General features: G+C 35.2%; 1 protein-coding gene across 3 annotated transcripts in view; it reads left to right on the top strand.

Moving 5' to 3' along the window:
- LOC107741671 (DNA repair protein XRCC4) overlaps positions 1–20,266 on the top strand; it is a 31,961-nt gene extending 11,695 nt beyond the window's left edge. Inside the window, exons 4-8 of one of the 3 annotated variants that reach the window (XM_016554441.1) lie at positions 6,471–6,637; positions 8,752–8,892; positions 10,016–10,143; positions 13,191–13,332; positions 19,916–20,266. In XM_016554441.1, the coding sequence (XP_016409927.1) occupies positions 6,471–6,637; positions 8,752–8,892; positions 10,016–10,143; positions 13,191–13,332; positions 19,916–20,030 (693 nt within the window). In that variant the 3' untranslated portion in view covers positions 20,031–20,266. Of the gene's footprint in view, positions 1–6,470; positions 6,638–8,751; positions 8,893–10,015; positions 10,144–10,279; positions 10,334–13,190; positions 13,333–13,568; positions 13,739–19,915 lie in introns of those variants that run through there. The other 2 variants (XM_016554440.1, XM_016554442.1) reach the window with 2 other exon arrangements.
- Positions 20,267–20,902: the final 636 nt, after the last annotated feature.

Here is a 20,902-nt window from a genome sequence, read left to right as displayed (position 1 = left end):
CCCCACTCTAACCTATATATAAAATTACATTTGCAAAAGATAGAAAACACAATTATTCCATAAAATATTAAATTACGTTTGTGTATAATATTGATATATTAATATATATATAATGCTATTGTGCATTAAATAGATATGCAATATGAAATTTCCTGCTATATGTCTTTCAGAAATCTCTTTCAGTTTTTTTTTTCTGATTTTGCAAAGCTGTTTTTGTTCATAATAGTAGTTTAGCTGTGATGCACGTTTTCATAGTCACGTGACTTTTATGTGGTCAGACACTGAAGAAGTCCTAGGAAACTTTGGGAGGTCCGGCGCTCTGTGTGTGGTTTAGTGCGTTTGTGGCACCTAGAAAACGACCGTTCCCACAGGGACAAACGGAGATCGGTTCCCAGCGTCCTCGCTGGGATATGATGGCATCTGCTCTGGGTTCTGCCGGCCACTTGACTGATTGCAGAGATGAAACTGTCTAATACTTTCCAGACCAGCCAGCCATGTACAGAAACAATGCTGGCTCTGTCGAGAGGTCATTCTTAGTCACTCTTTTGGGGGAACGTTTTGTTTCCTTAACTCCGCTGGATTATGGTTGTGTTTGGTGTGTTTACCTCACGTCCGTCATCAAATCCATCAGTATTCCACATTTAAAGAGGCTGTGTTCTGCTTTGCCTCTTCTTTTTTTTAGCCTTTTCTCCCCCAAAGTCTACTAGTCAATGTTTCAAAAACTGTCATAATTTACTTTTGCATGGGTCTTTTGCTGAACTCATCCTCAGGCCATCCAAGACGGAGATGCGTTTGTGTCTTCATTAGAATAGATTTGGAGAAATTCAGCATTACATCACCAATGTATCCTCTTTTGTGAATGGGTGCCGTCAGAATGAGAGTCCAAACAGCTGATAAAAACATCACAATAATCCACAAGCAATTCACACCAATCAAATCCATTGTTAAGATGTATTTAACATCAAACCGTTTCTTCCAGCTAAAATACAAGTCTTCTATCCATAATGTTACTTTTTCTAGTGAAAAATTTGTCTTGTCTGAATCAGGAGAGAAATCTGCACTGACCTTAATTGAGCGACTAGAGTAGTGTGGATTATTGTGATGTTTTTATCAGCTGTTCTGACGGCCCCCATTCACTACAGAGCATCCATTGGTGAGCAAGTGATGTAATGCTAAATTTCTCCAAATCTGTTCTGATGAAGAAACAAACTCATCTACACATTGGGTGGCTTGAGGTGAGTAAATGTTAAGCAAATTTTCAGTTTTGGGTGAACTTGGATGAACCTTTAAGGCTTAAGTAAATAAGCTTCTTTTGAAGAAATGGAAAAATGCTTTAAAAAAATCTTTTAATAATCAGTAATATATATCAAAATATCTTTATTTGAAGATGTGATTGTATTTAGGCCCTCAAAAAGTATCTCTCTTGACTTCAGCTCTAATGTTTGGCTTGCCTTCTCATGTATCATTGAGTTAGACAAGTTCAAATGATGATTTTGTGTGACTCATGAACAACTGTTTGTTTTTTTAAGCATAAAGACACTGGTCTTCGTCATAAGAGTTTTAATAGCAATTCAACCTGTGTCTGTCTCCTCAATTTGGCTTCCCACTGTGGGATGAATGGGCTGCGTCCAGGTTCACTACACAGACCTGTCTAAATAAGCATTCTGAGACATGGAAGTTCTGAGCTCATCATGTAAAGGACTCGGTGTGAGTGTTGCTCGATGGTACGTCACATTCTGGCTGGAAAAGGTTCTATGTTGAATCTCTGGTTAAGGATTTGTAAATGTGACAGTTGCATCAGAGCTGGCTCTTTCGTTCTGTGTGGAATGAAAAACTGAAGAGGTATGATATGGACCAAAATTAAAAATCAGTCATCCTTTATTCACTTCATCGATCTCTTTTCCAAATCCATTTGAATTTCCTCTGTGGAACACAGAAAGAAGATGCAGCTGGCAAGCTCCAAAAAAAGAAGTACTTTGGATAATTGTGACCCTGGACCACAAAACCAGTCATAAGGGTCAATTTTTCGAAATTGAGATTTATACACCATCTGAAAGTTGAATAAATAAGCTTTCCATTGATGTATGGTTTGTTAGGATAGGACAGTATTTGGCCGAGATACAACTATTTGAAAATATGGAATCTGAGGGTGCAAAAAAATCTAAAGATTGAGAAAATCACCTTTAAAGCTGTCCAAATGAAGTCCTTAGCAATGCATATTACTAATGAAGTTTTGATATATTTACGGTAGGAAATTTGCAAAATATCTTCATGGAACATGATCTTTACTTAATATCCTAACGATTTTTGGCATAAAAGAAAAATCGATAATTTTGACCCATACAATGTTTTTTTGGCTGTTGCTAAAAATATATCCCAGCGACTTAAGACTGGTTTTGTGGTCCAGGGTCACAATTTATTTGCTGTAGTGTGAAGCAATATGATATTAGTCATTTTTATAATTTGTTTTTTTGATTATTTCTCTTTTACAGTTTTTTATTATTCCCAATTTTTATATATACATATACCATGTAAATGTCTGTTTTATCGGTTCTAAAATGTTTCTTGGGATTGAAATCAGGTCTGATTTCTGAGTGAATTTGTTTGTTGAGTTGATTCTTTTCAATGACTGAATGATTTATTTGCATGATTCAATGATTCAAAACACCATACTATTCATTTGAACTACTTCTATGTTGTATTCTAAAAGACTTAAAGCAGTATTGGTAGCTTTAAGTATAAAACTAACCAAAACATTAAACGAGAGTTGTTGCTACAACATAAGCGAATGTTAGGAAATAACAATAGAAGTGTAATTTTTAGTCTGTTCTTCACACAGCATTTGTTTGAATTCAGGAGACTTGGAAAATAGTGCGCAGATGGAATGGACTACTTTTACAATAGTTTTATGCTTCCTTTTTAGCCCCCTTTTTTGAGCTTGACAGCTTCATCTCCGTTCCCTAAAGAGCATGCTAAACTTCTCTTTTAGTGCTATATTACTACATACATTACCAGAGTCGTTCACAACAAAGTCATAAGGATTCGCTTTCTTGTTCCCACTCACTGTCTTTTGCTTACAGCCGTCAAGAAGACTCGGTAGGTTGACGGCACGAACTTCATTGTGTTCTGTTATCTTCAGTGCTCTTCAGTGCAGTCGTTCTTATCATTCACAGACTGGCACACACTACACAGTCCCTTGTGTGTCCTGTCAGAGTTCATCTATTTGAGGATCAGAGATTCGCTGTCGCCCGCTGGCTCCCATCACAGCGGTTGGCTTGTCTTATCAGTACAAGAGTCCAGGCTAAATGTTGGTGTGTTTGTCCAGGTGCTAGACAGATTTGGGCAGTGAAACCCTGAGGTGTGAATTCACTAAACATTTTTTCAGTTTTTTTGCAGATAAAAAAAGCATTGTATTCATGAACTTCCCTCGTTTTACTTTAACCAGGTTCTGTCTGTGCTGGATTAGCACTGTGCTTTTTGTGCTGCAAATGTGTATCCAGTCTATGTAAATTAGGCTTATTATAGATCTGTATTTATAATATTTCATAATGTATATATATAATTATTTATTTATCTATTTTTATATTTTTTAAATATCTTTCTGTCCAATCACTGTCTAGATATAAATTAACTGCAGGGGTGTGAAGTAACGAATTACAAATACTTACGTTACAGTAATTAAGTAGTTTTTTATCAGTAATTGTACTTTTTTGAGTAGTTTAAAAATTGTGTATTTTTACTTTTACTTGAGTACATTTTAAGTGATGTATCGGTACTTTTACTCCGCTATTTTCCTTCGTTTGTGGTCGTTACATGCTTATTTTAATTTTATTTTTATCCATCAACGTGATTGGATAGAGAGTAATAGGTCTCGCGACTTTCGTCAAATCAAATTGTGCATAGAAAACTTGAACCGCCAACTGTTTATCATGGCTGCTGGTAAATTTTGGATTTCTGCTTACTAAATGATTTGTATATATGCTTGCCTATCTACACGGCCTGAAATCTGGTGTGAGGTTGCGGGTATTGCATACAGTGTTAACTCCCGCGAGTGCCACATTTGATAAATTGCCACTCACTTATAAGACGAGGCTAAATGTTGGTGTGTTTGTCCAGGTGCTAGACAGATTTGGGCAGTGAAACCCTGAGGTGTGAATTCACTAAACATTTTTTCAGTTTTTTTGCAGATAAAAAAAGCATTGTATTCATGAACTTCGTTTGTTTTACTTTAACCAGGTTCTGTCTGTGCTGGATTAGCACTGTGCTTTTTGTGCTGCAAATGTGTATCCAGTCTATGTAAATTAGGCTTATTATAGATCTGTATTTATAATATTTCATAATGTATATATATAATTATTTATTTATCTATTTTTATATTTTTTAAATATCATTTTTATTCATTTATTTTATTCATTTGTTTTATAATTTTTTTATTTTATTCATTTCATTATTTTTTTTATGTATTATTAATTTATTTATATTTTTATTATTTACTTATTAATTCATGAGATTCGCTGTCGCCCGCTGGCTCCCATCACAGCGGTTGGCTTGTCTTATCAGTACAAGAGTCCAGGCTAAATGTTGGTGTGTTTGTCCAGGTGCTAGACAGATTTGGGCAGTGAAACCCTGAGGTGTGAATTCACTAAACATTTTTTCAGTTTTTTTGCAGATAAAAAAAGCATTGTATTCATGAACTTCCCTCGTTTTACTTTAACCAGGTTCTGTCTGTGCTGGATTAGCACTGTGCTTTTTGTGCTGCAAATGTGTATCCAGTCTATGTAAATTAGGCTTATTATAGATCTGTATTTATAATATTTCATAATGTATATATATAATTATTTATTTATCTATTTTTATATTTTTTAAATATCATTTTTATTCATTTATTTTATTCATTTGTTTTATAATTTTTTTATTTTATTCATTTCATTATTTTTTTTATGTATTATTAATTTTTTTATATTTTTATTATTTACTTATTAATTCATGTATTTAATATAATTATATATACTTATATAATTAAATAGAATTAATGAATTTATAATTATAATTTATATATATAAAATAATGTATTTATATAATTTATATGTATATAATATGTTATTTTTACAATATGTTAATTTAAATGTATACGTATTTTTGTTATAAATTACAGAAAATTAATTAATTATTAAATAATAGTAATTATCAAATAAATACTATTAAATAATAGTAATTATTTTGGCATATTATCACAAACAAACACGTGAAAGGTATGGCATGAATTTGCCATCCTTTTAGAACAATGTGCATTTATGTTAAAATTGTAACATAAATTATCAAGTTTAGTTATTTTTATTTTTTTATTGCAAAACGCTAAAACTGGCACCTTTTTGGAGAGAAAAGTTTTATTTAACCCATATCATGGTGTGTGATGCTGAACTATGTGTTTCTAATGGTGTTTGTATTTGCACTGTTCTAAACATTTAATATTTTATGTGCAACAACAGCATATGCTGTCTCAGTGGCCTTACACATGATTTTAAATCTATTTTTTCAAACTTTATGATTTAAATGGGGATGATTGTACTGAGAATAACTTTCATCTTTTCTTCAACTGAATACTGTTTCCGTGCTGTTTTGATGTATTTTAAAGAGTTGGCAGTCAAAATTAAAACTGCTGGATGAAAGATATTCTTCATTCTTTATGACAAACACTATAATGTGAATTACAGAATGTACAACGTTTTTAAAATCTATAAATTGCGGTGTACAGCGTTTATTATGAGGGGGTAGAATCCACAGCTCAGTACTCACTACTCAATACTCATACTCAATATTTTAGTACTTTTAAATAGGCTACTCTTTTACTCTTACTCAAGTAGTTTTTTGGACAAGTACTTTTACTCTACTCACACTACATTTTTTGGAAGGTAATGGTACTTTTACTTGAGTATATATTTTCAGTACTCTTTCCACCACTGCTATCCTGGTAAAGTCATTGACATTTCAGTTTTGATTTGTCCTAAAATATTTCTTTGGCTTGATATTAGGTCTGATTAAATTTGTTCTGTTGAGTATTTTCAATGAATCAGTCAAACAGTTTCACACATCAGTCTGAATGATTCGTTACCAAATTCCTCTAAATCTAAACAAATTTAAATATTTTTGGTCGGTAAAGATTGACAGAATTTTTTGATGGAAAAGTAATGGAAATTATTTGGTCAAAAATAGTGAGAACGTCTGGATCTCAGTGGTGGAGTGATGTGATCCAACTCCAGTACATTACACCACATCCCTGCTCCACAACCATAAACTCAGAAACCAACAAATAAATCTCACCGTCTGTAGGCGAAGTTCATTCTTAGCCAATCTCCCTTGTGTCTCCAGCCAGGATGCTAATGCTAATAGCTGATGGGCAGGTGTCTCCTCCAGGTGCCAGGTTGCACGAGGTCTTCTATTATTAATCTTGTTCTCTCTTTATTTGTCAGTTCAGGCTCGGCGTGGTGGATCTGCAGGCGGTGCCTGAGCCCACTGAAGTCATAAGGGAGCTCATTAGTCATGGCCTGGAGCAGAGCGCACGTCTACAGGCCAAAAACCAGCACCTGCTTGAGGAGAACCAGAAGCTGAGAAGAGAACAGGAACACATCACTAAAGAGTAGGTCCACACCAGATCAATACTGCCCAACTCCCACAGAACTGTAAAAATGGATGTTTGGAATAAATAAAATAATTTGCAGAACAGAGCTGTTCACTAAAGACATCAATTTGTAAGCTAACCTGGAAGGCTAATTCAACACGGGTCCCCTCAGGAACCTCTAATGGGTTTTTTTAGAATAGCGCTTTATGATTTATGACCAAGTTAAGCTTAGTGGTTAGCATTACTCAAAGACTTTTTGTTCTGAAAACATTACATTACTCAAAGTCATCCCTTAAATGTAAAATTCAAAACTGCTGTGTGCTTTCAAATTAAATGTAAAATTAAAATCCTTAATACTGAAAAAAAAATCATTCATTATACTTATTTCTTTATTACTCAAGTAGTTTTCTGGACAAGTACTTTTACTCTACTCACACTACATTTTTTGGAAGGTAATGGTACTTTTACTTGAGTATATATTTTCAGTACTCTTTCCACCACTGCTATCCTGGTAAAGTCATTGACATTTCAGTTTTGATTTGTCCTAAAATATTCCTTTGGCTTGATATTAGGTCTGATTAAATTTGTTCTGTTGAGTATTTTCAATGAATCAGTCAAACAGTTTCACACATCAGTCTGAATGATTCGTTACCAAATTCCTCTAAATCTAAACAAATTTAAATATTTTTGTTCAGTAAAGATTGACAGAATTTTTTAATGGAAAAGAAATGGAAATTATTTGGTCAAAAATAGTGAGAATGTCTGGATCTCAGTGGTGGAGTGATGTGATACAGCTCCAGACCAGTACATTACACCATATCCATATAATCGTTAGTTATACACCATATAAACGTTAGTTTTATATATATATTTATATTCTTTCCACCACTGCTATCCTGGTAAAGTCATTGACATTTCAGTTTTGATTTGTCCTAAAATATTCCTTTGGCTTGATATTAGGTCTGATTAAATTTGTTCTGTTGAGTATTTTCAATGAATCAGTCAAACAGTTTCACACATCAGTCTGAATGATTCGTTACCAAATTCCTCTAAATCTAAACAAATTTAAATATTTTTGTTCAGTAAAGATTGACAGAATTTTTTAATGGAAAAGAAATGGAAATTATTTGGTCAAAAATAGTGAGAATGTCTGGATCTCAGTGGTGGAGTGATGTGATACAGCTCCAGACCAGTACATTACACCATATCCATATAATCATTAGTTATACACCATATAAACGTTAGTTTTATATATATATTTATATAAATATATATATTATATTTAAAACTAAATTATGATATTTTTGATGTTTGAAAATGCTTAGAAGTGAACTACAACATGAAAAATAAGTCTACAAATGTGGGGAATATGCTTTTGATTTGTTTCTTTGTTCCTGGGAATGTTCACAAGGTTTTTTGTGTAATGCCAAAACTGATTTCAAACAAAATAGCGTGATTACGCAAGCCTTTCACCTGTTCATGATTACAACTTCCTCTTGGATTACCCTCTCCCCTCCTTATCATCTCCCATGATTCAGAATGAAAGAGCGTCTTGGCTGCTTTTTTTTAACGGTTACTAAGGAACTCCAGATACACAAGATGTTTTTAGTTTGTGTTTGCTGTGATACTCAAGGGGGAACTGTAGATATGCATACGCACTTCAGTATTTTTTGCTGTGTATATGGCTGATTTAGAGCACATGACGCATTCAGGAGGAAAGTGACAAGGGAATCCCAGCCAACTTGACAAGAAGCTCCTCTTTACTTTCTTTTCTTGTGCTTCAATCTTTCCTTTGTGAGAAACCGCAGCAGTGACATCATCAGCCAGACTGTGCCGCCACACTTTCTAACATCTTCCAAAACCAGAATTATGGGGAATTTGTAATGCTACTCAACACTGACGGCTCTTTATTAGCTTGTGTGTGTGTATTTCGCAAACAACTACCACAGGTGCACGGTTCAATACGCTCTTAAGGTTTTCCATGTTAAGTAATTGAGTGTTTATCCACTTATAAAACCACAAACACTCTCATAACTAAACATTTCCACTCTTGTCAACCCGATCGGATGTCCAGGGAGAGTGGGCCGCATGAGTGTTTGGGTGGGTCTCATTGGTCTTCACCCTCTCCACAGGATGGAGAGGTACGTCCAGGGGAAGGAGACGTTGGAGAGAGACCTGTACAGCCGATTTGTGCTGGTCCTAAATGGGAAGAAAGCCAAACTCAGAGCCCTGCAGAAAAGAGTCAAAGAGCTGGAGGAATCTATTGAAAAGAGGTAAAGATGTGTGCGGCATTGCATCATGATACATCCTCACATGATCGTAAGCATTTTTCAGTTCAACATTTCCCGTCTCCTGTTAGGTAATCCCCTGATGATGTTACGTTCATGATTAGCACTTCTAGTTTTGTGTTGAGCACATTTTCCTGTCTACACTTCTTTTTTTGTGGGAAAACAAAACTTAAAACGACAGCAACAAGCTCTGTTCTAGTGGACAACTGTGGCATGATGGAAAACTTAACTTAAAACGTTTAGATGCGAACCCAAGAAAGTTCAGTGCCCTTGATTAACACACTTAAAGGAGTCTTATGTCTGTGCCACTTATGACACCCGAATGAGTTGCAAAAATAATGATTGATTTCAAACAGTCCAACAAATATATCTGTGTATCTATATGTACATTATTATTTAAAAGTTGATGATTTGTAACATATTGTAATGTTTTTGAAAAAAGTCTCTTCTGCTCACCAAGGCAGCATTTATTTGATCAAAAATACATTAAAAACATTTATTTTGTGAAATATTATTACAATTCAAAATAACTGTTTTCTTTTTGAATATATGTTCAAATGTAATTTATTGCTGTGATGCAAAGCTGAATTTTCAGCATCATTACTCCAGTCTTCAGTGTCGCGTGATCCTTCAGAAATCATTCTAATGTGCTGATTTGCTGCTCAAGAAACATTTGTTATTAGCAATGTTGAAAACAGTTGTGCTGCTTAATATTTTTGTAGAGAATGCAATACATATTTTTCCCCAGGATTTTTTGACGAATGAAGTTAAAAAGAACAGCATCTATTTGAAATGGATCTTCTGTAACATTCTAAATGTCTTTACTGTCACTTTCAAACAATTTAATGCATAATGGTGAAATAAAAATACTGATTTAAAAAAAATAAAAATAAAATCTTAACTGACCCAAAACATTTGAATGGTAGTTCAAAAAAAAAAAAACCCTGAGGATGAAAGGAAGGAAAACAGTTTTTGAATGAAAGAGAAACTTTCAAATGTTTGTGCATTCTCTTACTTTTGTTTAGAACGTGAATCAGTCATTTCTAGAAATGAGTCTGCAATATGTTTTCTTATATGCCTTGATGTACCTACTGTATTCTCTTGAAAGGAAAAGGGCAGACAGTGAAGAGCACAAGGCGATGGAGACTGCGGCAGGTAAGAGTCCTGGAGAGAGTGATTATGGAGGCAGTACAGAAGATGAACAGGAGACTGAACCCAGACAGCCTCCTACACAAGGTTATTCTTCTAACTTAAAATTTAAATTCTGTTATTATGTCCTTCCAAACCTGTATTCCAAACTTTTTTTTCCAATGCCTCTGCTAAAAAAAATATAAAATAAAGCATATACTGTAGTTAAGGTTGTCTTTTTCAGGTTGCCATTTTTCTCCTACTCCTTTAAAGTTTCCAGAGAGCCACAATTTCAGATGCAAGTACCTCAAACTTTTTTTTTTTATGCAAATTACTGCTGAAACTTTCTCAGCCTACTTTTAACAAAGTCTGTGATTTAGTTTGTGTGGATTTGTGGAAATTCTCATTCTTCAGCTCGCTGTATATTCGGAGTTGATTTGTTCTCAAGGCTCTGTAATATTGTGCTCATTGGGCATAGTTACATATTTACAAAGTTTGAAGTCAAACTTGATGAGCCCACAACTGAATTTGTGCCTAGAACATCAAACGAAACTCATATTTTAATATAGCTTAGCAATGTGTTGCGAATTTAGTGGAATTTCTTCCCTGAAAGCAGCACGATGCTGATTTGATCTACAGTGACCCTGGCAAGCGCATGAAAGCTCAAGATCTTGATGTAGGGCCAGACAGAATGACAGGATGTACCATGCAATTATAGAAATCGACAAAGAAACATGGAATAATTCACTAGGTCTACATCTCTGATTGGTGCATTAATGTGGAATCCAACTTTTAGAGTTGTGTGTATCAAATATTTAACCATTTACGATTTGTATATTGGGTTTTATGATGTTGTTCGTATAATATTGAAAGTCTTTTGTGTTTATCTTGTGTTATACAATGTGAAGCAGCTGTTATCAGTTTTATTCATTTATAAATGACCTTATCTTCGGTTTGCATGAGCATCAGGAATTACGTTTTCTATTAAGGGGCAATATTTGCACAAGGGGCATTTTTTAGCTTTGTAGGGGCAGTTTTTACCTCATTTAATATCTGTGTTGTCCTTTATGTCAGATACTTAAGTTTAAGCAGATACTTGCATTTATTTAGGGGCATTTTTTGCCCCTTCATCTTAAATTTGAGACTTTTCCGATTCTGGTTTGCATCCATCAGATGATTTATTTTTCATTTGTAAAGTATCTAATTCACTGGATTATCCATAATAGGTATTGCTGCATGGTTAATTAACTGTTTTTTAAAATAGCTATGCTGCATTACATAACATTACTTATATTGCAGTATTTCTACCATTAGACCACAAATAAACTGCACAGAACAGTGAAGACTTGTAATTGCATTGCGTCAATGAGAGCGCTGACATCACTGTAGGTATTTGCTCTCTTGTCCAAAGCATGACCACGCTAATGTCTTTTTCCCTGCTGAGAACCGCTGTGTCGTCCAGCATATTAAACCTTTGAGCCAGAACTGAGACGGCCTACAGGTAGTTCATTCCCTCAGATTTTCCCAGCGTCGTCCGTCATTGTTAATGACGTCATCTCCTAGACGAGTTGTTCCTTGGCAACACCGTCTGCTTTTGGTCGATTTCGACATCGGGCTACTCTAAGGCCGTATTTGGGGGCTCCGTCAGGCTGTTGAGTCAGAGTTTTGAGGCCCAAAAAGGGAAATGAGGTGGAGTCACACATGATTTAGTCTGCGGGTTGCTCAATTTCTCTGTTTTTCCCCTTGTGTAAACCCTGTGGAGTAAAAGTGAAAAGCACTATAAGAAACCCCCTTCCACGGCCGTGTGACCCTGTAAATGTATGAATTGTAATGTATGGTTGCTAGGTGTGTGTCACTTTGGCATAGTTCCTCATTGTCCTTTTCTTTCCTTCCTTAAAGCGTGATTCAGTGGTTTATGTTTCAGAGTGTGTGCATGGTTATGTTTTTGTGTTTAAAGAGTATGAGTTGTAGCTTTAGTCTTTTTAATCTTAACTATAAAGTTTACCATGAGGGTGCAGTACATGAAGGATAATTGAAAGAGTCTTTAATGTGGTTAGGATGTTTGCTGCATCAACTAACGTGAGTCAAACCCACCCAGTTTCATAGCTATATCTGTCCTGTGTAAATTAAACTGTAAACAACTGCCAGAAACAATCACGGAAATGTGTCTGGCAATGCAATAGTACTTTAAAGGACAAGTACTACTGGATTCTTGAACAGTCTCCCACTGTGCTACAATGACATATCACATGAGACAGATGTGCTCCTGCTGGGCTTTATTGCAGTCCCACTGCATGTACATCATTTAATGTTGATGCTCAACATACTTTTAATGTGTTTGTGATGTTGATTGTGTTAGCGGAGTCATATCTTGGCCAGCTGCCTGAACGCTGGCTGTGAGAACCTCCATTAATCCTGTTCAGAGCCATTATATATGCAAACAATCACAAATAATAACATTCACAGATAATAACTCATCTTGACTGAAATCATGAAATTGGCAACAGATGGCTATGTAGCTCAATAACTGATCAGGTTGGCTGAATGTTTCTGCTTAAATTAAATGCGTTAATCTCATCTAAATTATTGGAAGAATAATTTAGATAATGATTATTGTTGTTTTTTTTGTCAAAGTTTTTAATGCACATGCTGTTAATAAAATTAAGATAATAACAATGCACTAACAAGGAGAATAGAAATATAGAAAGTATGTATTTAAATAATTGTTGTTGTTGTTGTTATTTAAATACGTGTATGAAATAAAAATAATAATACATATTATTATGTAATATTATTGATAATGAAATATATTAATATTTGTTATGTTCAGGATGGATCTGCCTGAGATTATGTAAATTAAATTATTTCCAAAAAAAGTTAATTTGTTTAATGTTTGGTCTGTTTGATGCACATTATTTCTGCACATTATAATGTTAAAATATTATGTTTATAGATTATAATTATATATTTTATTACATGTTCTGCTAAATTCATTAAAAATATTTACATTTACAATGAATTATACCATTTCTGATTAAAAATTAAGTAAAATTCATGAATATGGCATAATGAAATACTGACTAAATGTTAAGTACATTTTCTTTGCAAATATGAACATTGGATGAACTTGAACTTTTCCATGTTTTGTCTAACAGAGATGCCAGAAAGCAACCCGATGGACGACAGCTTAAATGACATCCCAGATGTGGCGCCCTGTCGAAAACGCCGCCATCGACATCTCCAACAGCTGGAGACTCAAACCAAACGAGCAGCGCTGGACCAGCGACAGAGATCCAGGTATCATCTCTCACATCCTTACACACATCCTCCATCCATCTAATTACACGTTTTATTGCGGTCGATCGGTTCGTAACAAACTCAAACTCCTGGAGGCCTGTTATGTAATGTTGCATATGATACCCATAAACCCCTGCGACTGCAGCCATAAAAATGTCAGTGATTATTCCAGTTGTCTTATTCTCTGGTGTCCATTTTATGCAACCTTGGATGCTGCTTTCTCTCCGCGCCTGCAGCCAGTCAAGCAGACAGAAGCGGCTTTCCCAGAACCCTCTTCCGTTGTACGGAAACCATTGGTCGTTTGCCAGCACCTTGTATTTTTCCAGAGGAGGCCCCCCTGGGTGCTTCTCTCTCCAGCTCATTTTTACTTATTAATAGGAGAATGTGTGTAATTTCATCTCCTCCTTTGCCAGTACCTCAGTTGCCTCTGTAATTGTACAATAAAAATCCCATGAATGGTTTAGATTTGCGTTGAGCAACTTCTTCAGACTTGATGGCACCTGAGGGACACCGATCCTGAGAAAACCTGTTGCGTTTATCTTAAAATAGTCACACTGTTTTGGAGATTATTTGGCGTTAGTTATTATTTTTAAGTTATTATTCCTAGGTGATTCTTTCAGGGTTTCCCACAGTTCTCTCTGTCTGTCTCTCTGTCTATCTATCTGTCCATCCGTCCATCCGCCTATCCGTCTATCCGTCTATCTGTCTATCTATCTATCTATCTATCTATCTATCTATCTGTCTATCTGTCTGTCTGTCTGTCTGTCTGTCTGTCTATCTATCTATCTATCTGTCTATCTGTCTGTCTGTCTGTCTGTCTGTCTATCTATCTATCTATCTATCTATCTATCTATCTATCTCTGTCATTCAGTCTATCGTTCTGTCATTCTATCTATCATTCTGTTTATCTTTTGTCTGTCTATCAATTAATTTATTTTTATTTATTTTGTTTTTTGTATTTTTTTTCCCAGTCCTGGTAAAGTCACATTAATAAAATCTTAAAGATCATTGAAATTTCTGTAGTATTTCTATAGTCAACAAGCCTTATGATGAGTATTTCTTTTGCTAAAAATGATTGTGAAAATCATGGAAAAGTCATGCAGTTTAACTGATCAGAAAATGTTTCCTGCATCACTTTTATATAGCTGAATTTTATGAAAATATATTCAAACAGTGATAAATATGTATCAATATAATTTGATATCTTACTGTAAAATATTGATAAAATAAATAGCTGATGAAACACGAAATAATTTCGCCCAATGTTTGTGTATGTTATGGATTTGCGTTTATTTGAGTACTGAGTTGTTAGCTTAACAACATGCCAATGTCTAGACTACTGTGATCAACTACAAGCACTAGATGAATGTCTTACACGCTTTACATGAGGAGTGCGGTATGTGTGACTCGATTGATCGATTAACAGACTCGTTACACCTTTCAAATCAGCTCTGTTGGGATGTTGCCTTAGAAGGCAGCTGCCAAAGTAGACAGTAGGTAGAAAGGCAGCTCACTAGCATTTGGAACAGAGCCCGTGTTTTTTGGGTTGGCAGACATATTCTATAAGAAAGTTTCTCAAGTTGGCAGACATTTCAGACGCTTTGGCTTCATATTGTATTGACGTTATGCTGGGCTATGCAGAGATTAACGTTTAATGAGGGTCTTTTAAAACTTGGTAAAAACAAGAGTGTTTGTGTGACTCTGCAGGCAGAGTAAATGTTTAAACTGATTCTGTTTAAAAGTGTTTCTAGCCTCCCAGTGTCAGCGGCTGCTTCCCGTATCAGCAGACACTCAAAGCGGTGACGTTCGCAGGCCCCGGTGGTCTATGACAGAATGGTGCCTCTACGCCAGATGGTTTGTGCGTGTGTTCAGGTGTTGAGGGAGACTGAGAGTTTGCATTGGACTTCTTCTCTCGTTCTGCAGGGTCTGTCACCGCAGTAAGACTTTCCAAACTTTAATAGACTGCCATGGCATAGAGATCTGGCTGTAACTTGTTTAGAGAATAATATCACATAAGCCACTTCGTATCTCACGAGTGGAGAAATCCAGCTGGAGGATTCTCATTCTGTTCCTGGAATGAGGTTTTTAACAGCTGCATGGCTTTGAATGCCTCGGCTAATTACGCATAATTTTGTGCCTCAGAGAGAGCTGGAACGTGACACAAATTAGTGGCGGTGTATCATGAATGAGTTTCTTTTATGTGGCAGACGGAGTTATAGGAACAGTTCACCCCAAAATTCTGTCATCCGGTACTCGTTGTCTTGATGACTTTCTTTCTTCATGCAAAAGCAGATGTTTTGAAAAATCTTAATGCTGGTTTCCAAAAAATGAAAAGGATAGGGAATGAGACTGTCAAGCTCCAAAAATGGCAAATAAATAAATGGAAAATGAAAAGCAATACTTTTTGTTTAATTTAATACATTTTTGCATTGCTTCACAAAACTTGCCACACAAAATATTACTTTATGCGACTACACAAATTATTTTTATGGTGCTTTTTCCCCTTTTTGGAGCTTGACTGTCTACTTTCATACAGGTTTACATTAATTCTAACACAATAAAATCAGTAATACTGTGAACTATTTGACAATTCAAAGTAACTGTTTTCTATTTCAATATATTTTAAAATGTAATTTATTTCTGTGATGCAAATCTGAATTTTCAGCATCATTACTCCAGTCTTCAGTGTCATGCTTCATATTTTTATGGAAACAGTGATTTTTCAGTATTTTTTTTACTGAATAGAAAGTTGAAAAGACCAGCATTTATTTGAAATAGATTTGTAACATTATAATTGTCTTTACTGTCACTTTTGAGCAATGTAATGCATCCTTACTGAATAAAAGTACTAATTTCTTTAACAAAAATAAATCTTACAGACCCCAAACTTCAAGTAAATATCAAAGTAAGTTCACTAATGAGTGAACATTATGAAAACAGTCATTGTTCAGACCTCTAACACCTTCCATGCCAATGTCTCTATCGCTCTGCCAACATCTCTAGAGTAATCAAAAAGCAAATGGGCTTTTATTATCTGTTTAAAGGCCATGTATGGATATCGAGAAATTTGCCAGTAGCAGCTTCCCAGCAGGCAAAGTACAGTCATTGGATAAAGACAAGAATCAGTGCCACCGTTTCCCCCCCGCCTTTTCTCACAAACAAATCTCACAATCACTGCTCTCTACAGATGGTGAGACTCTGTGCCATGACATCTGCTCTAATAAAGCCCATTTTTAAAAGCATTTCTCCTCTAAAGGCTGAAAAGAATCACCCAGCAGACATCATTTGTTTATTCAGCTACAGGACCGCTTGTGGTGCACGTCCTCAACTCTCTCGACACATGTTCGGATCAGGGGAGTGTAATCACGTCTTTGGTTCGTTTTTTTTTTTATATAGATGAATGTGAAAATTTGCTATGCATTTTATGTAAGTCTATGTGGGGCGGGACTTGGTTTCATCTGTTGTAAATTGATTGGAGCACAGAGGCAGATGATGGAAGGGAGGGCTTGGAAAGCGAGAAGGTTTTGTGATGATGTGAAAAGTCATTTCTGAGAAAGTTAGATTGTTGTGTTTATAGATTGCGCAGACAAATAAACAAAAAAAAAGAGATTTGTAAATCACTGAGACTGCAAAGTAAATTGACTGTAAAGTGTCTCCTTCCAGGTCAAGTAGAAGGAAGTCGAAACTCTTATTAGAGGATTCAGAGATGCATCAGAAGTTAAATAGTTCTTTTTTTAAAAGAAGAAGAAGAAAGACCGAAAGAGAGAGATGAAGGAAGGGAGAGAGAGCGAGAGAAAGAAAGACGTGGATTCATTTGGCCCCTGGCTGAAACTGTTCAGTTCTACAGTCTCCCAGCACCTGCCTAGAGATGGATCTGGCAGAGCACGACAACAGACAACAATCAGGCTAGTTACACTGCATTAATCCAGACCTCAGTATGTGTGTTTGCTTCGTGGGTCTCCTAAAGAAATGTCCGGCTTGAGTTTTACCTCACAATCTAAAGGGACACAACTCCAGTCAAGCAATTAACGTCTTGTGAAGAAACACATTTGTAAGAAACAAATCCATCTTTACAATGTTTTTAACTTCAAAACATAAAATATGAGTCTTCTACTCATAATATTGCCTCCTCCAATGAAATAGTTATCTCGTCTGAATCAGGAGAGAAATATGCACAAATCAATCAACATTGAAAACAGTTCTAAACGAATATGTTTTGATGTGAGAGGACAACAGGGCGTGGACTTTTTTACTGGAGGCTACTCATCTTGTACAGCCTGAGGGTGAGTACATTTTTAACAAATGTTCATTTTGGGGTGAACTATTCCTTTAACTAGCTAACTCGGGATGATTTCTTAGTCATTCACACAAACAAAATGAACAAAACTCTAACATCAACCAGCCTTGATGATTGACACGGATGATTATGCTAATAAATGGATTTAGTTGAAGATATTTATTACATAAAATTAATCATATTTTTATTTATTTTTTATTTTTATAGATAGATAGATAGATAGATAGATCATTTTTATGTATTTAATATATTTTATTTAATGAAATTAGTTGTTATTTTTATTGATAATTTATTTTCATATTATTATATTTTTTCAGGATCACAATATATTTACACTTTAATCTCCAGACCACTTTAGAGATGCTAGAAATTGTGGTATATATATATCCCAAAATGCCCAAAATCCAACACCTTTATATATATGTATGTGTGTATGTATGTGTGTATGTGTGTGTGTGTGTGTGTGTGGACCACAAAACCAGTCATAAGTATCATGGGTATATTTGTAGCAATAGCCAAAAATACATTGTATGGGTCAAAATTATCGATATTTCTTTTATGCCAAAAACCACTAGGATATTAAGTAAAGATCATGTACCATGAAGATATTTCGTAAATTTCGATTTTTAATTAGTAGTATGCATTGCTAAGGACTTCATTTGGACGACTTTAAAGGCGATTTTCTCAATATTTAGATTTTTTTTGCACCCTCAGATTCTAGATTTCAAATTGTTGTATCTCGGCCAAATATTGTCCTATTCTAACAATAAAAAAAACATACATTAATTGAAAGCTTATTTATTCAGCTTTCAGATGATGTATAAATCGAAGTAGCATGGTTATATTTGTTGCAATAGCCAATAAAACATGGTATGGGTCAAAATTGTTGATTTTTCTTTTATGCCAAAAATCCTTAGGATATTAAGTAAAGATCATGTTCCATGAAAATATTTTCTAAATTTCCTATCGTAAATATATCAAAAATTAATTTTTGATTAGTAATATGCATTGCTAAGAACTTCATTTGGACAACTTTAAAGGTGATTTTCTCAATATTTAGATTTTTTTTGCACCCTCAGATTCTAGATTTCAAATTGTTGTATCTCGGCCAAATATTGTCCTATTCTAACAATAAAAAAAACATACATTAATTGAAAGCTTATTTATTCAGCTTTCAGATGATGTATAAATCTCAATTTTAAAAAAATTGACACTTATGACTGGTTTTGTGGTCCAGGGTCCATATATATATATATATATATATATATAAAGGTGTTGGATTTTGGGTGTGATGCTCTCAGTTCAGATGCCAGTCGCCATCCAGACCTGCATTAGTCAAACTTTTCCGTGTGAGCTGTTTCTACATGAAATCATTTATCACCACAAACCAATTCAAGTCTTTCCTCTAAAACTGACCTTGTTGGTTCTTTCTGAATGTTTTACAGATTGTACAGTATTGATCTGACAAACCTGTACTGTGAAAAAGATCACCAGAGAGTCATTGAGTTCAAGAACCACTTACATCAAAATATGGTTATTTGCTTAAAGAACCTTTATTTTGAAGTTTACATTCATCTAGTCCGTTTAATTAGATGTTATATAATTCAACTAACTTTCTCTAATGTGTGTGTTTAATTCCAGCCGTGTTGTGCATGTGTTTTCTGGTACTCCACCGGACAAGCTTTGCTTAAAAGGCTACATGATCCCCGGCACATCCTGAAATTAACAGGCTTACAGGACCATAAATCTCATTTATTTTCCCCGTGACCTGATTTCTTCTAGCGCTTTGAAAAGCTCTCCGTATAGCCCTTATAGACACGATCCTGTGGGAATTACTGCAGTTTAACCTTTCTTTTCTTGTTTTAATGCTGAGGAAGCATTTCTGACATGCTAACTTTGTCACAATGTAGTAACCAAAGTAATTTTGTCTTCATATTATCAGCCTAACTTACTGTAGTTCTGACTTCAGGGCATTTATGTCACATATTTCCAGCAAGATGTACATCAGTGTCAGATTCACCTTGAAAGTGACCTTTTATGTGATGCTGAAAACACATGGCATGTGCCTGATTATAAAGGAGCTTTTTTTGACAGAAGCAGGGTGAGCTGTGCAGCGTTTAGTCTTGACCCCGTTTTAAGGAGCCTGTGGTGGGATGGGGTTTGACTGGGTCACTGTAATCAGGCAGCAGTCAGACTTTGCTCCAGTGTCATGACTTATACTAGCTCCTGCTATGTATTTAACCTTTACCTTCTGCTGACGGTTGTTCCTTCACTTTGTAATTTTAGAGAGAAGCCGACCGAAGAGGCCAAAGCCGAGACGAGCAAAACGTCAAACGTCAAACCCAAACCAGCAAGCGCTGCGGCGAACCTTGATCCGGACGACCTGTTCGATGATATATGACCCTCTTTGGGGCCTAATGAGCACCGTTTGTGAGAAGCATGACTTTTGTACTGTTTTTAAACTGTAGGAGTAATAAAATTGTGTGTTTTAAAAGTATTTTTATAGTAAAGATTAATTGGCTCTATACTAATAAACAATAAAAGTTTAAAGAAAGAACACTACTTTTTAATGGCAAGTGAAGCAAAATTATGAATAAGTCAATTTTAACTCTGTAAGGTGTGAATAAATATAATAAATGTGAATAAAGATGTGATTTTCTCATTCCCTAAGTAGTGATATTTCAAAATGGATTTCTATCTATCTATCTATCTATCTATAAACTGACTTCAAACAATGTTTTGCAATACTGCTTTCATATTCTCATTGAATTTACAGTTTGATGTAGGCCTACTATCCACTTAAACAATACGTGATCGAGTTTCAGGACATTTTATCTGACTTTTATGTACTATTTATGTAAATGCTGGTAACTTTACTTTTGCAAATGCAGCATTGATGAACACATTAAAAAATCTTACCCACCTTAAACTTTTAAACAGCAGGGTATGAATTTCAACCCTATACCTTGATTTTGATTTGTAATCTCACACACACTGCAATAGCCAAATCAAATCAATGGTGCAGGTGTTTTCTAGAGGAGGTAACGGTGCTGTCTCTCCCCCGTGTGGAAAGCTCAGGCAAGCTCTTATAAGTGGAGTTGGGCAGTTCACAAGAGTAATTTGGTCGCTTTCACACCCCTTAATAACCCAGTAACTCCATCAGCACCTTCTCTGTCTGATTATCATTGCGCTGTCAGACCGCGCGCGCAGTGAGATACAGATGCGATTTTACGCACGACTCCGCGTAATACAGAGAGCTGCTTGATGGTCAGG

The sequence above is a fragment of the Sinocyclocheilus rhinocerous genome, unplaced genomic scaffold (assembly GCF_001515625.1).
Source record: "Sinocyclocheilus rhinocerous isolate Xijiao unplaced genomic scaffold, SAMN03320098_v1.1 scaffold886, whole genome shotgun sequence".
Classification (NCBI taxonomy): domain Eukaryota; kingdom Metazoa; phylum Chordata; class Actinopteri; order Cypriniformes; family Cyprinidae; genus Sinocyclocheilus; species Sinocyclocheilus rhinocerous.
The sequence above is the reverse complement of the archived record's forward strand: the minus strand, read 5'-3'. Positions and strand labels throughout refer to the sequence as shown.